Source organism: Gallinula chloropus (assembly GCF_964237585.1).
Source record: "Gallinula chloropus genome assembly, chromosome: 11".
In the NCBI taxonomy this organism is placed as follows: domain Eukaryota; kingdom Metazoa; phylum Chordata; class Aves; order Gruiformes; family Rallidae; genus Gallinula; species Gallinula chloropus.
The window spans coordinates 11787407-11800997 of NC_140096.1; the positions used below are offsets into that span (position 1 = coordinate 11787407).

Genomic DNA, 13591 nt, shown 5'->3' on the forward strand with positions numbered 1-13591 from the left:
GGACATGATCTGAGAAATTCTCATTGTTTGTCCTGGGAACAGGAATGACAGGTACTGGGATTCTGAAATAACCCAGAAAAATTATTATACACATGGAAGGGATCTCAAGTGGTCACAGAATCTCTTGCCTTCTTTGGCACAGGAGGAATTACTGCTCATTCCACGCTTGTCTTACCTGTTCATAAAGGTTTTTACTGATAAAAATTCTATGGCATCCTATGGCATCTGCAAATATACATACACAGAACTGCAGAAATGAATTTTGCTAGATTTTTATAATTTCTTAACCTTTTTTTTTTCTTCCTTATCTAAAGTTTTATGTGTATTTAAATTAGAGCTTAATACCAAAGTTTTGTTTGCAAATGCACACATAATATGCAAGCAGAACTGAAGTTCTTAGTAGTGCTACAGCTTTTAAAATTTGCCTGGACACTAACCTGAGAGATACTGATATAATCTATTCATTTGAAGATTCTGCTGAGGTTAGAAATTTGACTGCATTTAGTGACAGTTCAGTTCAAATACAAATTCTTTATTTGAAATGTGATTTATGTGTCAGTGTTACTATTTGCGGATTAAAATTAGCTTGTGAGAACAACATGAACAAACATTCTTTATGTTCTTACGTGTGAAAAGTAAGAAAAGCAAAGAAGTTACTAAGAAAATGAGGTGGCAAATGCTGTGTTATGGCACAAAAGATGCAAAGTTGTGCTCGGGTGCATTGCATGCAAAAGGCTGCACTCCTTTTGGCTATACAAGACTAGACTGCTCTTTCGATGGGAATTCTGTTCACTATTTGTCTTGGAAAGATCATTTGTTACTATTGCTTTGGTCAAGTTCATTTTTTCGTTGAGCTTCAGTGAAGTTCATGAATCAAACTGCACAGAGGTTGTTTTATTTCTGTTTCAAGGAAAGGATTCAAGACAGCCCTTCTCCAGCTCCGTCTCTAGAGGACAGCCAGCGGCCTGGGAGTCACGCTTCCTCCCATCAGAGCAGCAGCGTGTCCAGCTCGCCATCCCAGTTGGACAACACACCAGACAGAATTGGTTAGTGCTCTGCAGCATCATTTCCCTTCCCAGTTATTAACCTCAAAGAATTTAGATGGTTTGGGGAGCAAATCTTTCTTTGCTGGGAAACTCAGGAAAGCACTCACCTGCAAAAAAAACCCAGAAACTTCATCACTCTATTTTATTTGGTTCATCACTAGGCAGAGCACAGCCCCTCAGATTCAGTCTGTGCAGTACCCTCCCATGCACAGAAGATATCACCCTTTCTCTGGCATGACCAGCTTCATGCTGGAGTAAGAAAGTGTCTCTGTAGGCACCTGGAATTGAAAAACAGTGAGATATGTTTTCCTTGATATTTATGTCAGAAAAGTCACAGTTTATATGATGGCTTTTCCTTTCCAGAAACCTCCTCATGCCCTCACATTCCCTCACCAGCACAAGGCTGAGAGCTTTTTCATATTTTTGGTCTCTCCCCCACGGCTTTCACAGCCTGTGCATTATCGATCTTATGTTTAAAATTCAGACTAGAGGAAGTTTAGGTCCTATTCCTGGTGCTTCCAAGAGGGATCTAGGGCAATTAACATCTCCTCACATCACTGTATGTCAACACTGTTGTCTTCACAGTGACTGGAGCCTGTGCAGGTATTGTTGAGCTAGATTTAAACTACAAAAGCAGTGCAGTACACATAACTGGGCGCAGACTTCACTCCCATCAAACAACTACACAGCTGCTGGCTGGAATTTTGCAGGTTTCACTCTAGTTCATGCAGCAGCACCACCATGGCACTTCATGGCACAGTGGACTCTACACAAACTAGTCAGTGGACATGAACTACTTTGCCTAAACATATGCACGCACGGGGAAGAAACTAGAAAGTAGGTTCCCCTCAGCTTTTTTTATATGTAAACTAGAGCTAGAAATACCCGGGACAAGAAATAACGTCTGTAGCAGCAGTGAAGAATGGACTTGTGTCCTGTTCTCACTGTTGCTTTTGAAAGCTGCTTGTACTGATAGAAGGAGGTCACACTGCAAGCCTCTGGGCTCCAGAAGTGGTGCTGAAGTTTTTTTAAAGAAAAAACCTTTTTTTTGAGTGAAGTTTTTTAAAGAAAACTAGGTTTTCTTTATGTTGAATCAAACGTTTCTCCGTCTAATGCTTATGATTGGAAAGATATGTAGATGTACCTCGTATCTATCTATATATACATATATTTACTTTTTCAATTTGGAAAAAAAACCCCAACTTTTTCTGAGATATGCCAATTAAGTTTTTAACAAGTGTTCTCATTGAAATAACTTAAATTCTATGATTAGTTCATGGCAGAGAAGGAATTGTTTCAATCTAGTAAGAACAATGAAAATAGACATCCTGAAATTGTAAACTTGCCACCTCTCACTTGTCTTGCAGGTGTTAAGTAACGAATTTTTTCCAACATTGCAGCATATTGGTTTTTTGCTGTCATCCATCAATTTGGGTTACTGTCTAGCTGGGTTTTTTTAAGCTTGCTGCTTCATAGATAATTACTAATACTTAAATCCTTAAATGTATTTTTCCCAAAAATTATTTCTGTGAAGTGCTTTTCTAATTAGTTAATTTGAACATTTCATAAGAAATCACATTCATCTCAGTAGTAATTTGGGTTCTATCTTGGTATCTTTATTTAATCAACTTGAGCAAATTTGCTTTTGCTGCATATTTTATTTGGCAATAAGGGCTGAACTGGGACAGTGGAATTGTTGGTTATGGACAATGAAAATGGTCACTTGCTTTAGAACTTCTGTAATACAAAAAAAAGCTAAAATGCCAAAATATTGTCAGAGGATATATTACTTAATATTTTCCTTTCTCCTAATTTTTTTTCACTGATGCTGTTATGTAACTGTGCACTCTGATTTTTTTAGCTTTGCTGACCAACAGCCGGGAAGGGGAACTCACTGATCAAGAAACCGGGACCAGCCTAAAAAAAATACAGAAGGAGAAAGGTAAAATTGCAGACTGTTTTCCATCTCAAGCATTTAATTACACTCAGTAGGTGTTTTATTCCTTTTTCTAGTATTCTGCATATGCAATGGCATAATATTACAGATTTAAGAGAGCTAAGTGTCTAATGGCAATGAATAATGTATCCAGTGAATTTACATGGCATTCTCTGAAGGAAGTGTAAACAATCAGATCTTTGCTTCTCTCTGTTTATACAGTATGGGGCTAATATTTTGCCAGTCTTTTGACTCAATTATTTATGGAATTCCTAGCAAATATTTGATTAGTCACGTGGTATTGTTTCTTTGCCTCCAGTGGATGTGTGCACAGACTACTCTCATGCTGGTATGTAGGTGAGGGAAAGAAGCCGGTTTACGTGTCTAATTGTATTACATTACCTCACAAGCTAGGGGTGAAAATGCTGGTGTATGCAGGTGAACCCTGGGAAGTCTTGTAGTGAGAGAGCGTGTGGCATCTGTGGCTGCACACTGAGGAAGAAAAGGCCATTCTGTGTCCTTGCAAATAGAACCAGAAATATTAATTGAGGTTTATTCTGGCAGTACGTACAGAAAGCGTCCCACAAAATGAGTGGCTGCAAAAAGTTCAAGATGGTATATAGTTAAATAAAAGAAATCTGAAGGTAAGTGAATACTGGAAAAAAAAATACAAAAATACTGTGGGAGATAGCAAGGTTTCAGTGGCCAAAAGATGGAAAGAAAAGAGAGATAAGGAATTGACCAAAGGAGGAGACAACATAAGCTACGTGTGCTTTACATCTTCTCTAAATCTCAACATTGTATCATAAATGAAAACACAAACTGATTTAGTTTTTGATAGAAGTGATTTTAATGTATTTTCTGAGAAGACTAAAAAACAGGTATAGACAAATTTATGAGCTACTCAAACGATAATTCTCAGGGCTCCCCATGCCCTGTGGTTCCAGAGTTACGTACAGTTATTTGAGCAAATTATTGATTTTGTATGATCAGCTCTATTCCTTAGACATCTGTGACCAATCCAGTCAGCGTAGGCAGAGCCTGAAACTTCCTTCTTATATTTTGTACTTTTGTACTCAACTCACTCTCTTCTTGAAAGTAGAAGCAGCTCTTTTCTATTCACTGGTTTCTCTAGACATGTAAGCAGTTTCATCACGACCCCCAAAAGAGCCCTTTTGGGCCATCCTGAGATAATTTTCTGTCTCCATCATCATGCCTGAATCCTTCCCTCTTGACTCCTCTTGGCATTTGTGGACCAACACCAGAGGCAAAACAGTTATCAACCATACCTTCCTTCCTAAAATTAAAAATTTACATTTCTGTTGTAATTACAGAGGTGAGTATTCAATCTAAATCCAAAAGTGTAGCTGATTTTAATTTTGTTGAACTGTGCATGGTTTCTTGCCACATGTTTAGTCATTTTTCAGCAAAACAATTCAATATCCTTTGGGGTTCTAAGATGCAAATCATGTAGCTATTGGTAGCAGCAGTTCTGTCACTCAGGATGGATGAAGGAAGGTACAGTTTAAGAATCAGAAAAGACAATTCAGAAATCTCAAAAAGCGTGAAAACAATTTCGACCTTGCCACCTGTGAACCCAATTCCCAGGCTCCTGCGATCACTGAACATTCCTTGTAACATGTACAAAATCACAAAGATCCGATGCTGACATTTTGTATACCATAATTCACTTCAAGATTTAAGTTGAATAGGTTTATTCATTTCCTGGTCTACATTTTAGCATAATATTATTTATTTTCAATTGCTTACTTACTGGGAAATAAATCTTTGTACATATGTTACTTCCATATGCACTTACGGCATGTTTTTGAGATGAAGTGAGTGCTTAGAGATTCACTTTGCGTCAGAAGAAAGTGCTTCAAAATCATGATAATCTGTACATGATCATTTTAAAGATAGAATAAGGATTCCATTTTTCTCCTTGCTCTGCACAGGTCTATCTTTTTTTTTTTTGGAAAGCATGAGAATGTCTTTTTGTCATGTAGAAATGTAATGTTCCAGTAGAAATGTAATTTTCCAGTAATCCGTGATCTCCAGAACCAAAACCTTTTGATCACATTATAATGGGACAAATGCTCAAGTTTTAAAAGCACCAACATTGTATATCCAACGATTCCAGGCTGGTTTTGCATCTGGCAGACCTGTATTCCAGTTCCTGGAGGAATCCCTGTTTTGCTGGATACCAGCACCCCATAACTGATGGGCTGCAGCAGTAGGACAGTCACTACGCTGCTCCTGCAAGTCCCCAGCCTGTATGCTGGCCCCTTCTGTCGCCCCATTCAAGTGCTGCTGCTCCTCAATGATTTGTCTTGTTCCCGTATAGATCCTTTATACCTAATGAGATTAGTATTCTCTTGGGTATTATTATTATTTTGGACTCTGTCACACCTCAAACGTGGTGAATGTTTTCCCTGGTCAGATGCAGACAGTCCCTGAAGAGTGTGATCTGTGCTGGGTTGCTCAGCAAAAAACAGACCTGTAATTTCTATACATTTTTTTCCAAAAAAACCCCTGCCATTACTTTTACTAAGGTAAAATATATTTACCATAGAAAAGATTTTCAAAGTTATTAAGAAGGAATGTAGTTAAAATAAAAGTATCAACATTTATTAAGTATGACAAGTAAGCGGTTTATACAGCCGTGGCAAACATATGTTTTCACATCTGTTTTGAGTAATATCATCATGATTTTAAAAATGATTTATAGCTCTGCAAGCCATAAAATGCCAGCTTTGCTGTAAGTTGGAAGTTTTCAAACAACAAAGAAATCATTGAAGGCATATATTGAACACGTTTTTGTGTTACATGCCTTGATAGAACTTTACAAATCGGAGCACTCTGTAACAATTAAGATAGCAACAAATGAAAATTAAGTAACTAAAATTTAGCAGTAGTGCTACTTACGTGAAATCTTAGCATAAACCCCAGTAGAAGTTATTGTAATTATTATAGGCAAATGCTGCAGTATCCCTCAGGATACACAATTTTTGTGTGTTCAGGGCCCGGTCTAAATGATCTCAGCACCAGACAAAAATGTGCCACTTTGTTCTTATCAAAGTAATTTCAAGGTAATTAGGGCTGAAGAGAATATAGCTTAGCAGTTTTTCTTTAAAAGACAGTTAATATTGGTTGTTTCAATTACGTTGAGCTGTTTGCATGTATTTGTGGGGCAGAGTTTACAGAATTAGCGGCAGTCTGAGCTCAGAGGGGTTACAGCCCATTCAGCCCATACCTTCCAGCTTTTTGAAGGAGAAATGCCATTAAATCCCAATTACTCACATCCTCTCATCATCTTTTTAGGAACTATAGTCAGGCTTTACATGACAACAAAGTCAAACATCTTTATAGGTCTGCAGTTTTACTTTTGTATACAAAATGCATTCTTTTCATCTAACCTCTTTAACCATTTTGGCACGCACACATTTTGCCTGTGCATTTGTGTCGGGGTGTGAGTGAAAACAGTGTGAGGAGTAATCTGTACTTTATTTTGAAATCTATAGTGAAAGGAAACAGAGTTAGAAAATCCCTCCCCAGAACACAGCTCCAGATGTTTACCGAAACATAAACACAAATTCTTCCTGATTGTGCTTACTTGCCCTGTCTGGCTTTAAGCAGTTACATTTTACCTGCTCACAGAAACTAAATTCTAAATTCATCTGCTCCAGTATATATCCTGGAAAAATTCACTATTGTATGGGAAAGGATTGTGTTTGACACAGCCCTATGTAGGCTTTATAGAAACCTCCCTATGAATTCTAGCATGAGGAAGGTTAAACGAGCCAGAAAAGAATTTGGACATGCCTTCCAGTCAGATTTAAATGCTGGCACAATTACTCTGTTTGACTGCATGACAAGAAGTATTTCTAACTCCTCATATAGGATGGAGTAATGAAGGGAACTGGCCCAACTCTTGCCACAGAAATGTGTGGGAATGTTCATGATGTCATCAGTAGGAATGGAGTTTGGCTGAAGCCTGGTGCTGTGGAAGCTCATTCCTCCAGCCAATACTACTGGTAACTATTCTGGGCAGGAGAGCTACATGCTCAGGGCTGTGCTCGTGCTGCATCTCATAGACCAGTGGTGTGCCCTGAGCCCTGGGGAGAATCAGGCACATGCTAGCCCTGTCCCTCTGCTCTGATGCTAGCAAGGGGCAAGCAGGACATGTGGCCCCAGGGGGCCCCAAGGCATGCTTTGGCTGGATGTTCTCAGGGGTCTTGGGGCACTGGTACTCCACTCTGCCTTACGTCAACCAGAGTAAAATTTTGTAAATAATCACTCTCTTCAGACTTAACCATTGTTCACAGAGTCTTTGAGTAGAAATAAGGATGCTATTTGTAAGAAAGTGATTTGCTCTGGATTTCCCAGAGCTGCTTGGTGGCGATGCTGCTTCATTTAGCCCAGTTGTCTGCATCTTCAGAGCACAAGTCTGGGCTCAAGGGCTATGTCTCGTGTTTCCAGTAGACAGTAGTATCCAAAGCTGCATCTGGCAGCTATCACTTTTCACTTTATTAAAGAACACCTTTCCCTTTATTACTTCATGGAAATGGGAATTTTGCATCATTTCTGTCTGCTGAGCGAAATATTTTCAGATGGCCAGAGACTATGATAATAAAAGTATAACTCTATTTATTTATTGTATTTCCTTAGCCAAAAAAGAGGTTTTATGCTGTTTAAATTAATCATTGCCAAAGGACTGGTTCAGTCACAATGTGTGAGGGGAGGAGAACAAGCAGGTGCAGAACACCTGAAACAGCACCAGACCCTGGTGGTGGGGCTGTCCTCCAGAGAGAGGACTTTTCAACAATTAATCTGAAAGCATCCAGATGGAGAGTGTGAGGAATAAAATCGAGAACTAAGAGTACGAAGCTGCACCACGCAGCGTGCATACAAAGTGTACGATAGGTGCCAACACTTCAAGTGTTCACCATGCTGTTTCTTTGACATATCAATATTTGCATGTTAAAGATACAATGAGAAAAAAAAGCCATTTTCTTCAGGAATGTGCTCATGAATCTTCTCTTGAGATACACGAAAAACTCCCCAAATTAGAAGTGAGGTCATGTTCCTTCTGGTAGCTGGGTGTGTATATTAGAGACCCCAGGGTCACTTCATAAGCAGTGGAGACAATAATACATGGGTTGAAAGCTTGCAAGGGTTTCTTTTTCCCAAACCTTAAGCCACATGCGCAGTGCGAATGCTCAGCAGAAAATTCAGAGATATTTTTGCATTTTCTGTCCTCTGTGAATACTGAAAGATAAGCAGCACAGTGCTCTATTCTGGGTAAAGGCTTTTTCCACAAGTTTTTTTGTTGTTAAATTTAACGTGCAAGTGAACTGACAACTGTTAAAATGGTGGTCTAAGAGTAGATGTCAGTCAATCAAAAAAAACCCTCACAACCTCAAACCCACGAAACCAAGGCAAGCTCTTACTAACAGTTAGATTCACAATATATACAAATAGAAAGTAATGATAGAGATTTATTTTTTCAAGCATCTAGACTCTTATTATGATTGTGTGTTTAACCAGTGCTCAAACATTTATAAATACAAGGGCAGTTATGCAAGAGATACTAACGAAGTCTTCCAAGGTCACATGTTTTACGTTAAGTATATATTAGGTCTTTATTTGCAGAATCATTTTTAAGAATGCATTTTTTTCTGAAGTGTAAAATACCTGCTTCATTATTATCTTGGCAGATTGTCCAAGACAGCTTCTTATATTGATATATAATTTATTAATATGTTTTATTTATTAGATTTCAGTGACTTTAATATATTGCCATCTAAAAACTACCAGTTACAAGGCTGAATAGATGTGCTGAAATACTGAAATATTCTTTACTGTAAGGCTTTGGACCAAATCTTTTAGAGTGTGACATTCATGCAACTCCATGGTATAAAATGGGCAAATAAGAACGAAATAAGACAGAAGAATAAGCTGGCTACTCTCTGAAGTCAGGTTGTCTCCTGTTTCCCCTTTGAGAACATAGTTATAGGTAGGGTCATCTTACTGAGCTGGATAAGATTTGAAAGGCATAAAAAGGGGAGAAAAATTGATGATTGACACTCAGTGACCTAAGAAAGCTTTTGGATTAGGCCCAGGCACCTTGACTTCAGAGTTAGCACTTGTATTAAAAGTGACCCTTTGAGTGCTCTGGTTTGCAATACCTCTGATGCAAAGTCATTAACCTGAAAACTGCAGTTGGTGACATTCTTAATGTCTATGAGTTATTTAATAAGTTTGCCTTCAGTCCTCATTACAAGCAGTAAGATCTGAAATATATGCATCCTGAAAGGCTGCTGAATGGTTTTCTCATGTTACAGATCTCTGGGAGCGTGCTGACAGAGGTTCAGCTTTGCCTGTGCTCTGAGCCAGCCATGAGCACCAAACCTGCTCCTGAGAAACTCTGTGTGTGTGTGCCCAGTGTGCAGGCGTGCGTACATGCAGGGAGGGAGTAGGTTCTTCTCTCTTTGAACTCATCTCACAAGTCTTAGACTTGAAATTGTTGTTTGTACAGACAGTATATGTTACTGGACAAAAACCTCATCACATCTGGCAAGGACAACAAAGACTGCCATCAAAAATGTCCACCAAGAAACCACTCAGAAGCCAGCAGTCTCTCCTTTCAGTACAGCAGTCTGGTATAACAAAAAGAGAATTACATGTTTTTGGTGTATTTCATGCATTTGATTTAAGTAAAAGTTAGTGACATAAAGAATTAATAGTAAAAAGTATTAATTGGTGATTTTGAATTTTTGCAGTGTTTATGTATGAGGAAGGCCTTGAAAAAATTCAAGGAAGCTACACTTCATAAAATACAGGTTTCTTTTCTAAAGGGTACTGATAGTGAGCTCGGGTTTAGTTTGTCATGTTGCCCATAGATGGCTAGTCCATATCAGTGAAATATTACTGACTGACACGGTCACAGCTGTGGCTCTGGCTCCAGAACTTTTGTTCCAGTCAAGAACAGAGAAGACCAAAAATCCTCTTGATTGTGACAATAATGGGTGCTCCTGCTGTCAAAGAGTAAATCCAGCCGTTATAGTGTCAGTGGACTTCACTTTATATAGCCTGATTTCTGGAGAAGAGGACAACTCCAGAGCTGCAGGTGTTTGCAGGGGGATGCTCTGCATGCTGTGTTCCTGGGCCAGTGGCCTTGGGAAAGCATGAGTGATGTATGGGGAAGCCTTGGAGCATACCTAGCAGTGGTGGATGGTATTTTGTGTCACATTTTTATGTACTCAAGACTTTTTTCTAATTTGATCTTTTGAATGTCTTAAGATCTGTGGAGTGTGTCTGCCTTCTGTGGAACAGTCACAGTAAAATGGCAATTAAGAGCTCTCTGTTCCTTCTCAAGGAGGACTTGCTGCCCAGGGGTTTCTGGTGACAGGAAGGCATCTCCAAAGTGTTTGTGTACATGCTGCATTAGAACAAATATTCCTGATGATAAAAAGTAATAAATCCTTAATGGACATGGGAGGTAGTGAACTAATCTCAGTTTGGAAGGGGAAAACGATTATTCTCTTGAAATAGATAGGTAGTCATGAAACCAGAATAAGTTTATCATTGCCTTGAATTACATTGATAAAGTTACTTGATATGTTGTTAGCAGAGCTGATATGACCTGTATGCTGAACTCAGAAGCCACTGGGGCTGCAGAACCATCAGGAGGTCCAGACCACAGCCAGCTCAGGCTGTAATTTCAAGGAAATCAGATGTTATGTTCAACTGTTGGGGCAGAGGGCAACACTACAGTACTATTTACTGGGTTAGGTATTTGTTTATTACATCTGTATTTACTTCGAGGGCTGGGCAGCTCTGTTAGTAGCTTTTTCATTTTATCAGCTGCTCTTTGGAAATTAAGCATTGTACCTGAAAGAGCAGGAGGCCTCAAGAGTTGAGCAATCAATAGGATTTCAACTATTTTAAAACAGGCTCTTTTTTTTGAAGAAAAATGGCCCTTATGAATTTTTTGCACGGAACAGCCTCCACTTTAATGTTGGGATGTTCTTTTAATGATTCTTACTAATACAGTACTCTCATCCTGGAGTTTGTGGTCTATCTCGGATCCTCCAGATAGAACCCAAGTTAAGCATCACAGCCAAAATTCATGTGGCCAGAAACAGCTTGAACATAAATTTAAAGGGCTAAAGGCAGCTGTGAGGTTGACTGTTGGGGTTTTTAGGTATCTCATCAATGCCTTATTGACAGATCTGTGCTGCCCAGCATTGGGCAACCAAGGGCCTTCATAGCTTTAGGTGAAGGGTGAGACCTCTGAGAGTTTTTGAGGCATCATTCCTGTTTCCATAACTGTAGTTTGCATGAACAGCTGTGAAAATCAGCCCCTAAGCAATGGAACCACTTTTGAAAGTATAAGTTGGACTCTTAAGTCATTTTGAAATGTTGTTCATCTGTGATGTATTTATAATGCTTAATCATGTTCATCAGAACTGTTAAAACTGTTTGATTTTCCCAAAATGTTGTTGCACATACATCAGGCTCACTTATGCTTGGACCTTTTTAGCCATTAGAAGTCTGAAATTCAAGGCAAATGAGTACAATGCTAGAACAACAGTGATTATTCCAGTGTAGAATTCCCCAGGCACGCTTCGGTCATGCTTGGCCATTGCGTGTTGCCCTTGAAATACCAACTGATTTATTTTCTTCTTTTATTTTGTAGTCAGTGTGACAGTGGTTTCCAAAGCAGATTTTTCTTTTAGTTGACAGAATATGACAGGCTATAACAAGTAGTTTAATAAATAAAATTCTGCTTCCAGGTGTATTTTGAGATGTTATAATCTATAAAACATTGTAGAGTTTTGAATCTGTCTATTTTATCCATCACCTGGGCTGCTGTGCAGTGTTTTGATAGCTAGGCTTGGCTTGTGTGAATTTGCAGGGGTATCCCATGGTGTATTCGTGTGACTGTTGTCAGTGAGGGGATACATAACTGTAAAATTTTTAGTGACAGTTCCATGGAGTGTCCCGTCTGGTGTGGTAGAGGGGCCTTTTTGACGCAGAATATGTTGGAGGATGGAGCATCTCTGGTAGATGGCCAAGCCTGAGCAGAAAATGGAGTGTGTGTGCGTGTGTCTATGTGTGTCTATTCACAGAGGTCAGAAAATATGAATCGCTCAGAAAATAACATGTTATTTATACATCTGTAACCTTTGGGACATTTTAGATGCTGTCAATTAGGAGCTTGGCCTGTATTTATTATTGTTGCCTTGTTTTCTGTTAGTTTTAAAATGTAGAAAGTGATTGTAATGAAGGTGCCCTCCAGGCAGAAGTGTGGAGACATCCCCATATTAAAGGAGGAGTCGCCAGAGTTGCGTTATTGTCATATAGCCTACGGCATTACAGGCAGAAGGGATTTAGATGGGAAGGAGAGCTTGAAATCACTCTTCTATAAAAAGAATATTTTTATATAGACTGAATTTTCTTTCAACTGGTCTATTGTAAGACCATAATTCCATTGATCCATAATTCCTTTTGTTTGTAAAATGATTTTGATAAAAAAAAAAAGCCACTGATACTCCAGAGCTGTTCAGTGAGTTCCTGAGAGACAGGATGATTGTTTCAAGAGCATTCATTACTAATTTGTCTCTCTACACACATGTTGAAATCTCAGCAGAAAAGAAGTTGGGCACTTTTAGATTATAGCCTCATTCATAATATGAAGTCTCTCTAAGATACAATATGTTTTTTCAGCACCCTATTTTAGATTTAGTCTTCTGTAAACATCACTGCTGATACTAAATATATTATAAATCAGACGGGAGTTTTAATTTGACACAGCCAGAAGCTTATATATCATCAATCACATAAAATGTTGAAGCTGGATGTTTCCAAGTATCTAAAAAGTATGGTTATCATTCTGTAATAGCTGTAGCTAAATGACAAATTTTTGTGGGCTTTTTTCAGCAGTGAGGACTGACCACAGAGTCATGTGGGTTAATAAATTTTAATGATAGATAACTGAATTCTCGAAGTTCGAAATTTGTATTTTAGTTAGCCTCTGTCCCAAAGGCCGTGCACTGTGTTGTGTGCTTTGAGCAGCAGTGGAGCAGCTGGGTTGGGGCCACCCCTCTTGTAGTCTGGTTCTCCTCAGTACAGTTGTGTTCTGATGTCCAGTGTGTAAGCACTTAAGGAACTGGTTTCTCCTCTGCTGAGAATCTAGAAAGATGTCTGTTCCCATTTCCTCTTAAGAAAGCTTGCAGCCTCAGGACCCTCATTTATTCCTTTATCTTCCTTCTCACCTGAAAAGGAAAATCTCATCTTTATACACAAAACTTTCTCTCCATCAAAATCCTGTCTTGGTATAGAGAGGTTTTACCCCAGAATCAAAGGGAACCCGGAAGAAACGGCGCAGTTTGTTTCAAATGCAAAATGGATAATTTAATTTCTTAATATAAGATTGCATATCGAAATAAAGATACAGAAACTGCTTGGAGCATGTGGACCGGCTCAGGGCGCCTTACGTGGCCCTGCGCTGTGTATGGACACATCCCAGCTGATAGTAGCTGTAGCGTAGGTTTAGAACATTTCCATCACTAAAATGAGCCTTTATATCTAAAATGCAAGATTC

The 13591-nt window shown here is 38.9% G+C and overlaps 1 protein-coding gene across 1 annotated transcript in view; it reads left to right on the plus strand.

Moving 5' to 3' along the window:
* DACH2 (dachshund family transcription factor 2) overlaps window positions 1-13591 on the plus strand; it is a gene marked incomplete at its 5' end in the record, with an annotated part of 277616 nt that overhangs the window by 224689 nt on the left and 39336 nt on the right. The window contains one exon of the mRNA XM_084269159.1: window positions 911-1046. Within this exon, the coding sequence (XP_084125285.1) occupies window positions 911-1046 (136 nt within the window). The remainder of the gene's footprint in view (window positions 1-910; window positions 1047-13591) is intronic.